The sequence below is a fragment of the Paramisgurnus dabryanus genome, chromosome 7 (genome assembly GCF_030506205.2).
Source record: "Paramisgurnus dabryanus chromosome 7, PD_genome_1.1, whole genome shotgun sequence".
Taxonomy (NCBI): domain Eukaryota; kingdom Metazoa; phylum Chordata; class Actinopteri; order Cypriniformes; family Cobitidae; genus Paramisgurnus; species Paramisgurnus dabryanus.
In genome coordinates this window covers 6,045,253-6,064,569 of record NC_133343.1, presented here as the reverse complement: position 1 = coordinate 6,064,569, position 19,317 = coordinate 6,045,253, and the positions used below count along the sequence as shown (strand labels likewise).

Genomic DNA, 19,317 nt, shown 5'->3' with positions numbered 1-19,317 from the left:
TATATGATCCTAGGACCTAGAAGGATTTTTGATTTTCGGAAGCCCATCACAGCCAAAACAGGGAGTCCTTCATATCTCAGGAACGCTTTCGCGTATTTAAACCAAACTTTGTACATGAACTTGTGACTCCAATGTGAGGATGCACAACATCAACAAAACAAAAAACATTCTCACATTTTACGCCGCCAAACAGGAAGTTGTTCTTATGTCAATAACACTTTCACTTATTGAAACCAAACTTTGTACATGAACTTGGGACCACAGCAAGCACACTTTCACAGTTCCCCTGGAAATGCATTTTCTAGTTTTTAAATGTTTTTTTTATGATACCCCACAGATTAATTGTATATGATGACTTTGTACCTCTGGATATGGTGAGATGAGAACCTTTTTTAAGCAATGCTTTTCAAAACAATCATGGCCCTGTCTGAGTGCTGAAGAGTTGCTTTTAAAGGGGAGAGGAGATGAGACTCTTATTGCACATTACGCCCCAAAACACACCCATTACTCATTACGAGAATAGGTACAACCATTTTAGATTGTGGAGGGTTAAACTTTTGACCTGTACAAACATCAACAATATGATACAGAAGTAGGCTATGGTCGTTCTCAAGAAATTTCAGTTCCTTCCATAGCATCATGTTGAAAGAAAATGATCAGCATTATTATTATTACACTGTGTTTTTATCCCACGCTGTCAATTTTCAGTTTGATCACTGAACTATATTGGGCGGTTTCCCGGACAGGACTTATCCTAGTCCCAGATTAAAATGCATGTTTGAGCTGCTTTAATAAAAAAAAAACACATTGTTTAAAAGGATTGAAAAACCTTGGTATTGTGCCAAACAATTACATTTTAAAAATGAATACAATCAAAAAGTGATTTAATACAAACTCTTTGACATGCAAAACTGACCGAATTAGAAACTACAAATAGAAATCAAATGTGGTATACAGTGTTTGTTTGTGTTTCCTGACCATGTGACTCAATCACTGACCAAACAATCAAATGATCAAAAGTTCCTCTCAACTACCAAAATAACAAAATATGTTGTTAGATTCAAAATACAAATTTATATTCTTACTACTAAGGTTTATTAGGTCTCAATGGGCCCAAATCTTATAGCCTATGGCTATTAATAACATTTTGGTCCAGCACTAATCTGAATGTCGGCATTAGCTCTGGTAAACTCCTTTGTTGACTCATGAGCAGTCTTGGTGAGGTTGTTTGGCTGTAGAGGACATAAAGACGAGCGAAGTGTGTATCTGTGCTTCCTGTCATTGTTTAATGTTTAAAGCAGGCTACTCTTGAGCTGTGTGTGCTTTTCGGTCTTTCTGCTTTGATAACGTGATGGAAGGATGTGGTTTTTCTTAAACACATGAAGCATAAGTTGCTGCTGTTAAGTGTGAGTGAGGAAGTTTGCGCAAGTGAATGGGAAGGAAGGCTCAGCCTGTGATGATTTTGTGCATTTGGCGTATCACTTATCGAGATCTTCACATACACATAAACATACAATATACATCTACACACGTGAGAGACGTTTGAAACGCTGATAACTGTGAGCATTGGAAATATTGGAAGGTCAGCAGAAGAAGAATGTCATTTTACGGATATCTCCTCATAGCTTTCATCATTTTTAGGCAGGATTTTTGCTGTAAGTAATTACCACATTTCATATCATAATATTTATCACAACAACTTCTTTTTTACATTGTATTGGTGTATGCTGTTATCTAATTATTATAAGCATAATAATATATAAATATGTTTCTTTTAACCTTTAACTGGTTGGTCAGTAGAACGTGTGTTTGTATTTTTTGTGGTAGTTGCTAAATAATACGTAAACAGATATTTATTTTTACTTCTTTTATTTTCATTCATTTGTTTTTTCACAACTTCAAAGCCATTTCTAATAATTTCGAAGCAGTCCCTGTCAAAAGACCAGCTTGTACCGGCTTATATTGCTGATAAATTTTTCTGGAACGGCAAATCTTTTTCTCATGAAATTGGTTGAAAAAAGTCCTGCAGGTTATTTGTTAAGAACTGATTTATGGTCTAAAGCTGTGTTTCTCAACCTAGGGGGCCTCAAAAAACTTCCATTGGGGCCTCAAAAATACTTAAAATTATTCAGACAAAAAAGCAAAAGCAACTAAAAATCAATATAATTCTTAGTGTTTGGCTATTTTTTTATAAATACACAATCTGTCTAGTTATGCCAAGCTCTAGTATATTTTATTAGGTAGAAATTATGACTGGGAGGGCATTCAAATTTTGTTTTGGACAAAAAAGGCCACTAAAATAAACGGCTGGAAAAAAGGAATTTGTTAATTAACCTCAGTACTGATCAAAACTACCCAATGTTTACAAAAATTCCATGATTTTAACTCTTTAATTGCCAAGTTCATTAGTCCTGTCGCTGATTTGGAAAAAAAAACACAAAATGACCGATTTTCAATATAAAGGGCCCTATTTTAACGATCTGAAACGCAAGTGTGAAGCGCAAAACGCAAGTGACTTTGTGGGCAGATCTTGGGCACTGTTACTATTTTCCCGGCGGGAGAAATATCTCTTGCGCCAGGCGCAAATCAATAAGGGGTTAGTCTGAAGTAGGTTCATTATTCATAGGTGTGGTTTGGGCGTAACGTCAAATAAACCAATCAGAACGTCATCCAACATTCCCTTTTAAACGCAAGTGCGCAAGTTCTTTGGCGGATTGCTATTATTATGATGGATTTACCAGGCGTACGCCAGGAGCGGTTTACAGCCGAGGAGACCGACGTTCTTGTAAGAGCAGTTAAAGAAAGAGAAGTTGTTTTGTATGGGGATGGGAGAAACCTTTCCAAATCAGCGTCGGTCAAACAGGCGTGGGAGGAAATAGCCACAATTGTCTCATCAGCTGGCATCCCCAGGACGTTGCGCCAAGCGCTACAATGATGTCAGGAGACGGGGGAATCCCAAGCTTGCCAGCCTAAATCGGGCACGCCGTGTAACGGGGGGTGGATCTGCCTCTACACAGAACCTGACGCCAGCAGAGGACATCGCTGCGTCCACCCTCACCGCTGAAAGTGTTGAAGGCGGTTTGGGGGCTTTGAAATCGGACCCAAGAAACGCAAGCAGTCCAAAGTACTCTTACAAATCCAGTTCACATACATTAAGGTTTCTTATGAAAACATTTTAATTATTATTTACATAAAATAAACGTAATACAGCCACACAACAAACTTATGAAAATATTTTAATCGTTATTTGCATGAGAATTTTTTAACGCCGCCACACAATAAATAAAAACTATCACCACAATGCTCACCACAATGATTTCCCTTATTTCATGTGTTAATATTTTTTATTGTAACAATTTATGATTTGCAAAAATAACTGTTGCATCTGTGTAGATTAGATAAGCAAAGTGTGTGCGCGTTGTGCATGCTATACATTATGGTCAAGCATGCGCCCTTAAAATAGCATAATGAACAACGCGCAACGCGCCACTGACTTTAGACTAGTTTTTTTTGGTCAGTGGCGCAATTGTTTTTTGAAACTGCAAAATAGCATCAGTGATGGTTTGCGCCGGAACACGCCTCCTTTTTTGCGCTGAACCGCCCAGGGAGCGCAAGTTCATTCCCTAGTTTGCCGACGTGCGTTTGTGGAGGGAAAAACCCGCTGAGTGCTGGTGCAAAATACGAATGATACATGCGTCACGGACAAAGTCAATTGCGCTGGGTGCAAGATAGGGCCCAAAAAGTGATTGTGGACTGGATTTTTTAATATACCTTTTCAGAGTCTTGGGCATGTCAAGGATTAGTAAAAGCATTGGCTTTGATACATTTTTAGTTTTTGTGCGGCATCAGAATTTTTTTCTCCCTCATTTATGGTTCGTGGCCATTTTTGGCCCATTGACTTCCATTCTAACAAAATATTTTGATTGCAGAGCCATGACACCCTGGCTGTTTCTCAATATGCTTTCTTCAGCGATCTTGCGTTCTCGTGTCCTCGCTTAACGTCATCATTAACAGTCGAAGTTCATTCCAATTCTCAAGAACCTAAGTACAGAGGACTCATGAAAAACCCGGATGTGTTCTTGATATCGAGGATGCATCGAGTGCAGACTTTCGCGCTGAAATCGCTTTCAGTTTAAGTGCGTTCTGTGTTCTCACGACCTTCTGAGTTCGTTCTTTCGAGGTCGCCTGGCAAGATCGATCTCCACGAGGACGCAAGTCCGTTCTTCGCATTCTTGGAATTGAGAAACAGCCCCTATTATTATGCATTCTTGAATGTTGGTAGTTTTGCAAAGAGGTAAAATTTGTCATTTTACTGTTGATCACCATGCATTTGGCATCATTAACCCTTTAGTAGGCCTGTGCAAAAACAGAGCTAAATTTCTGGCTTGTACATTTTCCCACGGTAATTTGCCCACTGTATATTGTTCAGATTTGTCACCAAACATTATTCCATTTGCTGAAACACAGAAAAAGTTGTGGCCAAATTAAGACCATAAGGAACCATACACAAAGAGTATCCTATAAGAGTAGCCTAAGTCATTTAAAAGAAGCCTATAGACTGTGTTTATTCCATGATGTCAGCTTTCTATTTAATCATTGAACCACAAGACTAAAGGTTTTTATTTTTAGATGATTTTCTGGTTGTAAATCAGCACGTCACATCCTAAACAAAACAGGTCATGGTGCAGGTCTAAGATGTTTACCCACCAGACCTTTACATTTAACAAATGCTTGATTTCTTTGCATTTCAGATACATTTTACATTATAGAGATTAGCTTAAGCCAGGACTGGGCCTAGAAAATAACTAGTTTTAACAAACATGCCTAACTAAAAACATAGCTTGTGTGCACTTTAAGGCACAAGAAGTTGTGCAAGTTGTTACATTTATTTTAGTCTAGGGCTAGTCTAATCCCTGTCTGGGAAACCGCCCTAGTGCTTAGAATATGTAGTGTATGCACTAGTATTATTACATGTACACCATAGACTGTAAAAAACCCACCCACGTCACCCATAGGTTTCTGAAGATCGTTTGTGAAGCTTAAAGTAGGCATTGCCTGCCGTCGCCATTTTAGAATGGGCGTCACCACGCATCACTCGCGGATATCTGAAAATGGGTAAAGAGGTGGGACGTGGGTGAAGCTGAGATGACTTGTTGCTGAAACCAAGTGGCCACGCCTTTAAATATGCAGAACTTTAAGGCTTAATATAATTTAAACGGATGAGTTACAAAAAAAAATCATCGCCCTCTCAGTTGTCATAAAGGGCAAAATGAGTTATACAGACCAAAAACACTTTTTGTACCAGGCTGTAAACATATTATTTTCTACTGTAAAGTTGGCCATTTTAACATGGGAGTCTATGGGAATTGACTCCCTTTTGGAACCTGCCTCTAGTGGCCAGTCGATGAATTGCAGTTTAAGTCACTCTCGTATTGGCTTCATCAGAGCGATCGGAAGGTTGAATTATTTTTGGAAAATAATTTTAAATTGAGATTTATACATCACCTGAAAGCTGAATTAATAAGTTTTTTATTAATAATTATCTTCATGGAACATGATCTTTACTTAATATCCTTATGTTTTTTGACAATGATTTTAAAAGATGATAATTTTGACCCATATACAACGTAATGTTGGCTATTGCTACAAATGTACCTGTGTGACTTATGACCCCTGTTTTTTATATATATTCTTTCTTTTCTCCTCCAGCTGCTGAACAGCCATCCAACCCAGAAGCTCCCACCCTGACCCAGACATCCATGATTGGTTCATCAGTGGAGTTATTGTGTCAGGCTCCACAGGGCTCTGGTGGTCTTGAATTTAAACTCTTCAAATTACGGACACTGGTAGATACTGTCAGTTATCGGAGTAAACAGCGAGAGGCACGATTTGTGCTCAAGGGAATAGATACAAGCGAAGAAAACTGGTACTGTTGTCAGTATGAAAACAGCATTATCAGTCCTTATTTTAGCCCAAAGTTGAAAAGTACCGGTAAGTAAAATTTATTTATATAATTTCTTTAGGACCCTGCTCTCTTCATCACTTCATTCTGATTGGTTCACCTTATATGTACATGTAGGGTCAGTTTCCCGGACAGGGGTTATCCTAATCCCAGACTAAAGTCCATGTTTAACATATTGTTTTGTCTCAAGATGCACACCAGTATTGTTTTTTGTAAAGTATGTTTGTAAAACCTTTTTAAATATAACTTAGGCCTAGCCCTGGATTAATCTAAACCCTGTGCAGGAAAATGCCCCATAATGCCCATAACAATACTGTACACATATAAAGTATGTCCATCCATAAGCGGTACATATTAGGATGTTTTAAAGGATACTGCCCCAGTGAGAGCTTGGCACAATTTTTGATCATCTTTTCTCACAATGTAGATAGTTAGAAGCTCAGGTGTCACTAGTCAAAGCACATACACGGATTCAAATATTGCAGATAGCCTTGTAATAAAATATACCAAAATGCATGATTAACATGTATAACATAGCATATGTAAAGATTTTGTGTTAATAACATTTGATTATAAGTGAATCTGTGGCGGAGGTTTAGTTTAACAATAGGCAGCTGTGTTGTGGAGGGAAATGTTTTGAGGTCATAAAGGTTGAAACCTTCAGTAACCACCAAACCACGCTACTCCACCCAGCACTTCACCTTATTTTGTGTCCATAAACTTGAAACAATCTGTAAAGTCAAGTAGTTTGCAGTCATATCATGCAGAGAGCGCACTTTATGATGTGACAGACAACTGGTTGTCCAGTGCGATTCCGTTCACACGCCACAGCTTTTCTGTAAACACGATTGTGAAACCCAAAAATTAGCGGGTGTGAGGTCGGTTATAGAATGCGGTTGTCAAACCCGTAAATAACCGAACTGCATGTGAACGAAACTGTCTCAAGGACTCAAATACGGGTTTGACAACCGTATTATGGTACCGTGTGAACGCAGCCTAACTTAAAAAAGAAAGAAAGAAAAGAATGCGCAATCTAACTTTACGGTTGCTGATGAGAACTCGGATCAAGATCGCTTGATAAAGGGCTGAATTTGGATCTGTTCCTCTCAATCACATGAATTTTTAAGATGTGGATTGCAGCAAATGAATAAAAGTAACATCTTTTGTGTTATTTTTGTGTAATAGTTGCTTAGTAGTAATAATAACAACGTATTGCAGAAGACAGCATAGGAGAAAATTTGTTTTTGTGTGTCATGGCAAACAAACTGAATATAAAAAAAAAATGTTAAATAAATACATAAATGTTATCCATTTTTAAGTTTTAAAATGTTCAATATTGTGAAATTCTCTGAATATTATAATAATTTCATTAGGTAAATGGGTAAACTGTCTTAAATAAATAAGTCATAAAATATGAGTAAGAAACGCCAATGCTCGCGATTTTAATATTTATGAAAAGGAATAACTTTGTAAAGCTGTAAATACGTAAAAAATTTATGTATTAGTCCTGTCAAAACGTCGATATTATATGTTTCAGTGTGTTTTAAGCATAAGTAAATGTACGTATGGTACAACCACACTGAAATGTAAAAATACACACGCATTCTCATGAGATCACGTTGGAAGTATGGATGGACTTTTTTCCGTGGCCCGGCTACGGACTGTCTTTTTACATGGCATTCTCACGGATTGGTTACTCAACTGCTTTTTCCTATTTTAAAACATTTTCGCTTCGGTTTAGGGTTAGATTTGGTGTTTGCGTTAGTATGTCACTTTAACTATTGGTTTATACAATTTTTTCTGATTTATTCTTTTATATTTTCTAAACTTTAAACAATTGTCACCTGGCATTGGGGTTACAGTTGGGTTTGGGTAGGGATGTCATTTCATGTAAATCTAACCCTAAACCAAAGCGAACATGGTAAGAAAATAGGACAAAACAGTTGAGTAACCATTCCGTGAGAATGCCACAGAAAAATGAGCACAAAATTCCGTTACTATGCCACGGAAATTTCTGAGATTAGGTTGGGCCCAGTGAAAGTTACGGACCATTTTGGGACAATTTTTCTGACAGCATAATTCACCAGTTTAGCTACATCTACTGTTGGCATATCTCAGCTGTTGCTTTTATGAATCTCTTTTCACAGCCAAAGTACCTGTTGCCCCCCCTCCATCCCCTCGTCTGGTGGTGGAGCCCTCGAGTGAATATGTGGTTACTGATCAAACGCTGTCATTCCGATGTCAGGCCCCAGCTGCCTCTCTGAATCAACCACCGGACGCTTTCCTCCTAATCCAGAGAACCAGAGAAACCTCCATGACCGGCCCTTACAAACTGGTGTCCCGGTCTCAGCAGCCTCTCTTCAGTGTAAAGACAATGGGACGAGAAGACAGCGGCGACTACGTCTGTCTTTACCAACTCACCTTACCAAAGACGGGGCAGGTGAACTCTTCTACCAGTCAGCCGGTACACATTACTGTTATAGGTAAGAGGATTGTTCAGGACGCCCTACTGATGAGGTTTGAAAAGATCTCAAATTTGATCAAACAATATAATTTTTTACAAATATTAGCAGTGCTTGCTATTGATCATTATACGTATGGTTAAGTAGAAAACTTATATATGTGCTTATATGGTAGGAAGGTGAACTGTTTATCAGCGATACATTTTTTCTAGCAATTTCCTCAAATACATTAAAGGGATAGTTCACACAAAAATGAAAATTCTGTCATCATTTACTCATCCTAATGTTGTTGCAAACCTGTATGAATTTCTTTGTTCTGATGAACACAAAGGAAGATATTTTGAGAAATGTTTGTAACCAAACCGTTTGTGGACCTCATTTTCATCAAAACAAAGAAATGTATAAGGGTTTGTAACAACGTGAGAGTGAGTAAATGATGACAGAAGACTATCTAGAGACCAGATATTTGGATCTGAGCTCTTTTGACTTGGACCTGCAGGGAAACACATAGGAATAGGCTTTATGCCCAGCTGCACTACTTCCTGAACTTCAGCCAGCTCCTTCTTTCCTGTCTGCCATTATTGGACAAACTGATTAATCCAGGTGTGCCTGACCTCAATAGTCACAAACAAACTGATTAAACCAGGTGTGCCTGACCTCAATAGTCACAACAACAATAATCAGACACACCTGGATTAATCAGTTTGTCCAATAATGGCAGACAGGAAACAAGGAGCTGGCTGAAGTTCAGGAAGTAATGCTGCTGGGCATAAAGCCTATTGCTTTGCAACTGCTTACAACACCCCATGTGGCATATGAAAACTTCATTTACATTCATTTGAATGAATTCTTCAAGGTTCTTGAGTCACTGTAGCGGAGGAATTTAACCTGCCTTGTATGGGATAACATACTCCCTACTGAAAATCCAGCAAAGACCAGCATAAGCTGATAGCTGGTTTAACGTGGCAGTAGCTGGTCTAAGCTAGTTTTCCCAGCCTGGCAAACCTGGTGGGTCTTCCAGCCTGACCAGAAAAGTCTAGCTAGACCAGCTTAAAAAATGACCAAAACACAGCTAGACCAGCTTGCTACACCAGCTTATGCTGGTCTTGGCTGGATTTTTCAGTAGGGCTGTAACAATTTAAGTAAGTATAAATAAAATTATTGCAGAATTGGGCATGCCTGGATTTAAAAGAGTCATCTACCCACATACTGTGGAGTAAATTGATAAAAATGGTCTTATTTTACAAAAAAAAAAAAAAAGATTTGATGATGCAGTTTTGGACCCACAGGTGGGTCCGCAGAGTTTAAAGGCTTTTAAAGGGACACTCCACTTTTTTTGAAAATATCCTAATTTTCCAGCTCCATAAGAGTTAAACATTTGTTTCTTACCGTTTTGGAATCCATTCAGCTGATCTCCGGGTCTGGTGGTACCACTTTTAGCATAGCTTAGCACCATTCATTGAATCTGATTAGACCGTTAGCATTGTGCTAAAAAATAACCAAAGAGTTTCCATATTTTTCCTATTTAAAACTTGACTCTTTTGTAGTTACATCATATACTAAGATAGAAAGAAATTGCGATTTTCTAGGCAGATATGGCTAGGAACTATACTCTCATTCAGCAAAGTCCTTGATTATTACGCCAGAATGAGAGTATAGTTCCTAGCCATATCGGCCTAGAAAATTGCAACTTTTAATTTTCCGTCAGTCTTAGTACACGATATAACAACAGAAGAGTCAAGTTTTAAACTGAAAAAATATCGAAACCCTTTGGTTATTTTTAGCACGATGCTAATGGCCTAATCACTTTCAATTATGGTAAGCTATGCTAAAAATGGTAGCGCCAGACCCGGAGAACAGCCAAAATGGTAAATATCAAATGTTTAACACTAGAGGAGCTGTATAATGTACTTTTTTTTTTAAAGTGGAGTGTCCCTTTAATTTTTACCATTTAGGTACAGATATGTATATATTTGGTACCAATTTATACATTACGCCATTCACACATCGCATGCGTAAGCAGAGCATATTATTTCGGCACCCATGTTAACAAGAGCTTTCATACTTTAAGCGTACTCGCAGGAACGTTGGCGATGCATAATGTTTCAAAAATGCGCTATATAAATGCATATGACTTATATTTATTTGTGAAAACTATTTTTGTTCAGTACTAATGTTCTTATATCACTTGTGTGTTTGTGTTTTCTTCCAAAGACCTCCCAGTTCCCACTTTGTCATTGTCCAAAAATGACAGGAGTGATGTTTTGGAGTGTGTGGGTTCCCCCGCATTTCCACAAGCTTACTTCTCTTTATTCCGTGTGGGTTCCTTGTTTCCCGAGGCGACCCGCCCGTTTTCCTTGACCGAAGTCCGTGGTAGATTTCCAGTAGCCAACCACTACGAGCAAGGCGAACAGTATCAGTGCCAATACACAGTGCAGCTGGGTAACTCTAACCTGTACTCTAAAATGAGCCTCCCTGTCAATCTCCCATGCATTCAAGGTGTGTATGTCTGTTGAGTGTATTTCGAGTAAAGAACATCATTTGAAACATCTGACGAATGATTTTTCATGATTTTTAGGAAAGCAATGCACACCATCCTCTACAGGTAACATTGCAGTTTTGTCTTGATCTTTAAATCAAATTTACTTGGATGAAGCATCTTTAAAGAATCTCACTTGTTTTCATATAAAGGCAGAACAGGGAAGGCAGATCTGGTGCTTATTATTGGCTCCGTTTCTGCTGGTGTGCTTTTCCTTATGGTGGTGTCGCTCCTGAGCTTTGCCATACACAGACATAGTGAGTATTTGATATCTAGACTCTTATCTTACCTTCCTACAAGTCTCTGATGAACAAGTATTCAATGATGATTAACCATTTAATTAAACAAGGGAACAAAAAGTTTTTAGTTTCTCATTCATGGGTGTAATCCTCATTCATGTTAATTACATTAATCTCTCCTGGTTTATTTGTAGTCAAAAAAATGGCAGAGAAAAGAAGAAAAAGGTGAGTAACAATGCTAACGAATATTGCTGAGGCTCATTGGATGCACCAATGTAACATTTCCTGACACGATATTTAATTATTTAATGAAATCTGGCTCCTTGGATTTGCACATTTATCCACTTGTGTTGCTATAGTTTCTATAGAAGTTGAGGATAGCACAGATATTAAGTCACTAAAAGGGTGACAATTACAGGGGAGAGAAGAGATGAGCCATTATTTAGGATTTACAAATCCTTGGGTACTTTTGAGTACCATGACTCCATCACATTGTGCAAGTGGTTTTTAGATATTTTATTACAAAAATCTTATTGGGGCTTTAACTACTTACATTTATTATTATTATGTTCTTCTGAAATTCTGAAAGTGCAGAGCGTACAAACTGCATTTCTGTTGTCATTGTCAATCAATTCAAAATCTGATCTGCCCTGATCATTGGCTGTTTTTAAACAATCAGCTGATGTCTGATAATACACTGAAAACATCTACGGTTGCACATGATTGAATTAAGTTGTTTTAAAATGATTTTTCAAAAAAAATTGTTGGATCTATGTAATTTAATTATGTACACCAGTTCAACATGATTGAATTAAGTTTCTTAAAATGAAATTCATTTTAATTAATGTTAATTTCATTTTAAGAAAACCAAATTTAATCATGTGCACCGATGTCCAAAAGTTTTTTTTGAGTGTACAAACAGTTGCTGTTATCTGCCGATACCGATTATACGCCGATATATTAGTGCATCCCTTTAAAATTACATTTATTCATTTTCCAAAAACTTTTTTCTTCATCTTTATTATTTAAAATTATTCTTGCAAAAATATAATAAAACACATTCTGCCCACAGAGAACAAGACAAATTGTGGCAACAAATTCACATCGGAGATCCTATTATTGGTGAGTCATTGGGCAAACCTTACATAACTAAGGGGCTGTTTACACTTGGTATTAAGATGTGTTTTCATCGATCGGATCACAAGTGGACGAGAAAGACACATTACGTTTACACCTGGTATTTAAATCCGTCTCTTTTGTCCACTTTCAACCGCATCTGTCCTGAATACTGTGAGGGGACGGTCTGTGAGACGGTGGGCGAGTCTCTCTGCTGTCATTCAAACGCGAGCGGGAGTAATTATGAGTTTATATGGACGCGAACTAATATTATGTCGGAGTCCGCTGCTTGTTTAGCAAGTATACATGCTGCACAGTGTTTTGTACGTTTATATGTTGGAGCTTTCTCTGAATTTTCAGCGCAATTGATGAAATAGGATCGCGCAACTTTTGCGCTTTCAAAACAAAACTACGGAGAACACCCGCAGTAGTTTTATCAATGAAAGGCTAAAAATAGCGCTGTTCACCGTGTGTTCATGTCAGAAGTAAAAAAAGACGTAAAACTTGTGTTTAAAACCTCAGATTAAATAAATGGGCGGAGAGAAGGCGGTCGCGTGTGGCTGTTCGAACACATTCAACCACATTTGCGTTCCACAACTCCAAAGCGATCCGATCGAAAGTGGTTTCGACTATCTCTGGATGTGGTTGAAAGTGGTCGAAAGTGGACGCGTTCAAAACGTTTTGAACACCGTTTACACCTGGCAATAACGTCGTCCACTTGTGATCCGATCGACGAAAACGCATGTTAATGCCAAGTGTAAACAGCCTCTAAAGGTGTTTGTTAATCATCCTGTTGTGATTGTAATTTATCTGCTTTATATCTTTATCATAACCACCTCATCCGATTTTCTGTTTTTTATCAGATCTTCCACTGCAGCCTTTTGACTGTAACTCACAGGTATGATGCATCATTTCTAACCTTCTGTTGTGACATAACTACAGTACACAGCCTCTTAAAGGGGTCATATAATGAGATTTTTTAAAGATGTAAAATAAGTATTTGGTGTCCCCATAGTACATATGTGAAGTTGTAGCTCAAAATACCACACAGATAATTTATTATAGCACGTTTAAATTGCCACTTTGTAGGTGTGAGCAAAAATGTGCTGTTTTTTGGTGTGTCCTTTAAAATGCAAATGAGCTGATGAGATGCAAACACTGATCGCAATGATGGTGGTTTGTTAAATTGAAACTCTTTCCCACTCTCTGCACTAAATGGCTGTGCTGTGGTGGGATAGTGCAGATTAAGGGGCTGTATTATTGTAATAAGACTTTCTACGTATATCACAAAACAGGTGAAATCTAAATGACCTCATTTTTCACACGTTTGCAGAGATGGTTTACCAGAACAAAGTTACTGAGTTGTTATTTTTCACGTTTTCTACGTTGATAGAAGGACTGGGTACCCAAGTGTAGCTCTTGGAAAACATGGAAAAATTTCACACTATGGCCCCTTTAACTGTAACCCATTACAAATTGTTCATGAAAATTTTTCAAAACTGGGGTCCGGGGACCCCCAGATGGTTTTAAAGGGTACATTTCACAAGGGTTTTTTAAGATGTCAAATAAATCTTTAGTGTCCACAGAGTTCGTATGTGAAGCTTTAGCTCAAAATACCCAATAGATAATTTATTATAGCATGGTAAAATTGCCACTTATAGTAGGTGTGAGCAAAAAAGGTATTATCCCCTTCTGACATCACAGGGGGAGCCGAATTTCAGTCACCTATTTTTTCACATGCTTGCAGAGAATGGTTTACCAAAACTAAATTACTGGGTTGATCTTTTTCACATTTTCTAGGTTGATACAAGCACTGGGGACCCAATTATAGCACACAAACATGGAAAAAGTCAGATTTTCATGATGTCTCCTTTAAGGGGTCCTCAAGATACAAAAGACAAAGCAAAAATACTAAACATCTACTGTAAAGCCAATAATTTCAGTTTGTAAGTTCCAGTATTTATAATATCACAAGGAAATGTGTCCCTTGCTGAAAGTTCATCATATGTGGGGGTCCCTGCTATCATATGAAAACCAGTGCTATAGACTTCCTTTTCGAATAATCGGATTCAGCACAGTTACTAAAAGAGAAACACATCATCTAAAAACTAGTATGCTGAACTTGGAGAAAAAGGAGGAAGTTTTTTTTAAGATCACATCTCGTTCCGTGATACAGCATTTGCCAATATCCTCCTCTTGCATTATGTCAATTGCAAGGAAGATTGTGTTGTCATTTTCCTGATTTCTGCATGTTTCATTCACTGTTTTATGTGTTTATTTCACAGGATTTTGAACCAGCGTTTAATAGACGACCATTGGTGCCAGAGCCCATCTATGACTGCCCCATGATGACAACCTTTACCAATCCTGCACTCCTTTAAATTCTGTTTGCCTATATTGGTTGAAGGCTGTGGGTTCCATCCCCAGGGAAAATGTATATCTTGTTTGCATAATTGTCTATCTATCTGTCATCCATTTATATCACATTTTGTAACTGATTCTGTATGCTTTACTGTTTATTTAGCTGTTTTATATATTTATTAAATAAAGGATCAGAATGTAGGTGATTATATAATTGTCATAATTTTTTAATATTTTTAATTATTTTAATAATTTGGTACTCTTAATAATTGTCATGGATCACAAGATATTCCAGGCCATAACAATTACTGTTTATTGTTTCCTCATTCTTATGTAAATCTAATGCATGCAAAGCAGGCCAATCTCAACATAATACCAACTGTGACGTTAAAGTCGAGATTTACGTCCCAAACATTAAATTAATTACAATGTTGTTTCAATGTTAAAACAAAGTTGTGATTGCTGAGCTAGCACTATATGCTAGTTTAATGTTACATGCTAGCATTTAGGTTCTACTATTGATGTTTTGTAGGTCAATACTGAAAAAACACAAACTTACGACCAGTGTTGGGGGTAACGCATTACAAGGTATGCGCATTGCGTAATAATATTACTTTTCTGAAGTAACGAGTAAAGTAACGCATTACTTTATAAATGTACACATTAATATTTGAGTTACTTTTTTAAAAAAGTAATGCGAGTTACTTTTCAGTTTAATTAATTCAATTTAAAACTAAAATAATGTACTGAATTAAACTGAACATATTAACGTAGAATTACACGCTCTGTGCGCCTGAGCGGGAACAGTTTGAGTCAGAAACGGAGATGGCAGGCCATTTTTGCGATCATGAAAAACACCTGCAAGGCCTGAAAGAAGTCAAGCCTCAGCCAAGTACGAAAAAGTAACGCAAAAGTAACGTACGCATTACTTTCCATGGAAAGTAACTAAGTAATGCAATTAGTCACTTTTTAAGGGAGTAACTTCATTTTGTAATGCATTACTTTTGAAAGTAACTTTCCCCAACACTGCTTACGACTCACAAACCTCCATTAACAATCTGCAAACAAATAATTATTCCTCAAATTTCGTGTATTCGTCTGATAGAGGCTCGAACATAAAGGGCCCAATTTTAACGATCTAAGCGTATGGTCTAAAGCGCACGGTCTAAACGGGCATGTCCGTGCTAATTTAACGACAGAAAAAATAGTTTATGCGTCAAGCGCAGGGCCTAAATGGGTTGTTCCTATTTTCGTAATGAGTATTGGGTGTGTTTTGGGTGTAACGTGCAATAAACCAATGAGAGTCTCAGCTCTCATCCTCTTTAAAGAAAGTTGCGCCTGGCGCTATGTCTAATCCCTATTTAGATGACGGAATTTGGAGACTGAAAAACAAAGCGGAGGAAGAAGACCCCCAGTTTAAGAATAATGTTAAAAAATGGTGTTGTTTTTATTTTTATTAAAATTATTCTTTTTTGGATTAAAACCTTTAAAAACCGTTTCTTCAGTCATGGAAGTAAAAATAGCAGGCTTTAAATTGCTGTAAATGTATTAATATCCTACATAATTATTGTAACCTCATAAAATAATTTGCAAATATGCAAGAAAAGGTTTGTACTCTAAAAATACAAACAATAGATAAAGAATTTACAAACGTGTAGAGAGGCGTTTCAGCACTCGGACAGCACCATGGATTTTTTTTAAAGCATTACTTAAAAAATGTTTCTCATCTCATCATATCCACAGGTACAGAGTCATCAAATGCAATAAATTTGTGGGGTAGCATTTAAAAAAAAACATTTAAAAACAAATGCATTTGTTTAAAGCAAAGCATTTATTTACTTACCAGCCTACAGGTAAAGCTGCTCTTTACGCCTTCTAACGTCTCATAATCGGTCCTCATTTATGTCCAAGAGACTCAATAATAATCTTTTACATTTAAATGCTTCAATTTTTCATATTTAAAAGCTTTTTGTGCTGCTGCGCATCCATGTGCATGATAAACAAACTCGCATTTTCGTCCCGTTTATAGGCGCATATTTCTAACGCGCTCATTAAATAACAAAAACACTATTGTGACATTGACTTTAGACCTGGGTTTTGTCGGTCAATGGCGTAGTCCATTTTAGTTGCCTCAAAATAGCAACGCGCCAACAATGCACCTAAACACACCTCATTTTCAGACCAGAACGCCCATGGGCGCAAAATTGGGTGCAAAAGCATTTGCTATTTAAACAACGTGGCGCTAAATGTGAAAATGATCATTGGGCCGGGTTAAAACTAGCAAAAGACACTTGCTTTGCGCCGGGTGTATGATAGAGCACAAGGTCTGTTTACACACACACAGAGCTACTGAAGGAGATGCTCTGTGAAACAGCCAATCAGATCAGAGCTCAACATTATTATTCCTGACCCTTTCAAAAAAGGTAATAATAGACAATTTATTCTAAGGGAAAATCCTCGGGTTGTAAATGAACATGTAAAAACGTCCATTTTTGCACTTAATAAAGCCACATACCTTAGATATCAGAGAACAATTTAACAGATTATTTCAATGCATTCTTTGGCACCTTTAAAATAATACAAAATATAATATAGACTTTGTACACCAAAAGTTCTTGCACCATAATGAACCCACGTATCTGCACTACTGCTGTTCATTTGTTTGTAGAATTTGAATTTCTCTTGCATGTCAGCAGGGGGCTCTGAAGTCCAAATATATTGAGTCATGTTTCATGAAGGCCCTGGTGGTTTTGAGTCCTGATCAAATCTTTGCAAGTTATTTGATAGATTTAATAACGTGAAACTCAAAACCAACAGATGGTTCTTACACAAGAAAATCAGCACAATAGCCTCTTACATTTCCTCTATACGTCTCTTTAATCCCTACAATTAAAAGTAAACCGCTCATCAAATCTGATGCTTAGACTTTGTAGGGCACTTTCCCTTTTAGTCTTAGACTAAAATGCATGTTTGAGCTGCCTTTATTTAAAACACCTTCCAGATGTATCTTAAAATAATATCAGTGCAATTGTTTAGTCTCAAGATGCACCCCAGTAATTTATTTTGTAAGGTATGTTTGGGTAAACTACTTGCATGTCCTAATATAACTAAGGCCCAGTCCAGAATTAATCTAAACCCTGTCCCTTTTATTGTAAAATGAAACTGATTGTCAGTATGCCCTGTCATCTATATTGCGGCTTAAACCAGTACAGTATTTACACAGATGCTGTTAGACAAGGTTGACATTAAATAACGTCCAGTAACCAGACTACTGTAAAACAAATACGCGTGTGTGTGCTTAATCCTGTGTACTCTTTTGTGTACGGTGGAAGTTAAAGGTATTGCTTGGAACCACACAGGCTAACAAAGGACCTTTTATAAACTTTTATTTTTAACAGTGTAGGAGTTCATTTGTTTATCAAGCAACTTTTAGGCAAATGGTACCAGTAAGTGGGCACCTTTGCAAATGAGCATTACAATGAAGCGCTCTCTAAAAGTAAATGAAGGAGTGAATGAATTATTCACAGGTGACTAGAGGCACCCTAAAGCATGCCATCGCACTCATGACTAATCTCGCTCGGGCTCGGATGTATTTTTTGTACCTTTCAAACAGTACAGTACCATGGAGACTCATTTGAATGACCATTGGCGTGTTGAGTCACGGTAGCCGGCACGGTATCTCACGGCACGGACACGAGACTATGGAAGGTCTGTGATGTCATTAAACAAGCAAAGGAATTTTTACATGGAAACTGGATGAATGATTGGAACGTTCCCCACTTTATTTGTTAATATACTCGGACTCAAACCATTCATATGCCATAAATAAACATTACAGCCTTTGTGATCTATTATGAACGCAGATTTAGTTAGGACTCAAATCTTAAAGGTGCAGTGTGTAAATTTTAGCGGCATCTAGTGGTAAGGTGGCAAATTGCAACCAACGGCTCAGTCAACTGCCCAACCCTTGCTTTTGAAACGCATAGAGAAGCTATACGATAGCCACCACCAGACAAACATTTCATCGTCAGAGACAACTTAGTAAAAAGGTTTGTCCGTTAAGGGCTTCTGTAGAAACATGGAGGCACAAAATGGCGACTTCCATGTAAGGGGACCCTCGGTGTATGTAGATAAAAACGTCTCATTCTAAGGTTATAAAAACATAACGGTTCATTTTAACAGGTCTTTATACACCACTTATAATTTAGTTTTGCATATTATCTTGCATTTCTTTCAAGAGGACCTTCAAAAGTTACACACTGCACCTTTAACACAGTGGGTATTAAACGACGCTCATTCAAGGTGGCTAATTCGTATGAAATCGTACGACCACATTCGTACATTTTTGCACAATTTGCTTTTGCTCCGTGAGTCCGTGAGGATCCACTGCGTACCAATTTATACGAATTCGCCAACTTGTACAATACAGACTTCTCGTGACATCAGGCTGGCATGAATGACACTAATATATAAAAGCATTGGTTTCTTCTCAGTAACATTCAGTCAAAGTGAGTTATACAAATATATTCAAAACAATCAGAAATAACAAAATAACACGTTTTAAAAGAATTTAAAGGGTTGGGAAAAGATTAATCGCATAGAAAATAAAAATGACTTTTGGCATTATATACGAGTGTG

At 37.5% G+C, this 19,317-nt stretch overlaps 1 protein-coding gene across 4 annotated transcripts in view; it reads left to right on the top strand.

Annotated features, from left to right (window-relative positions):
- Positions 1-14,880, top strand: part of LOC135741527 (uncharacterized) — a 45,147-nt gene extending 30,267 nt beyond the window's left edge. For 2 of the 4 annotated variants that reach the window (XM_073815342.1, XM_073815340.1), the window contains exons 2-10: positions 5,710-5,991; positions 8,110-8,445; positions 10,639-10,923; positions 11,003-11,029; positions 11,116-11,220; positions 11,397-11,427; positions 12,275-12,324; positions 13,182-13,216; positions 14,604-14,880. In XM_073815342.1, the coding sequence (XP_073671443.1) occupies positions 5,760-5,991; positions 8,110-8,445; positions 10,639-10,923; positions 11,003-11,029; positions 11,116-11,220; positions 11,397-11,427; positions 12,275-12,324; positions 13,182-13,216; positions 14,604-14,699 (1,197 nt within the window). In that variant the 5' untranslated portion in view covers positions 5,710-5,759 and the 3' untranslated portion in view covers positions 14,700-14,880. Of the gene's footprint in view, positions 1-1,225; positions 1,656-5,709; positions 5,992-8,109; positions 8,446-10,638; positions 10,924-11,002; positions 11,030-11,115; positions 11,221-11,396; positions 11,428-12,274; positions 12,325-13,181; positions 13,217-14,603 lie in introns of those variants that run through there. The other 2 variants (XM_065260166.2, XM_073815339.1) reach the window with 2 other exon arrangements.
- Positions 14,881-19,317: the final 4,437 nt, after the last annotated feature.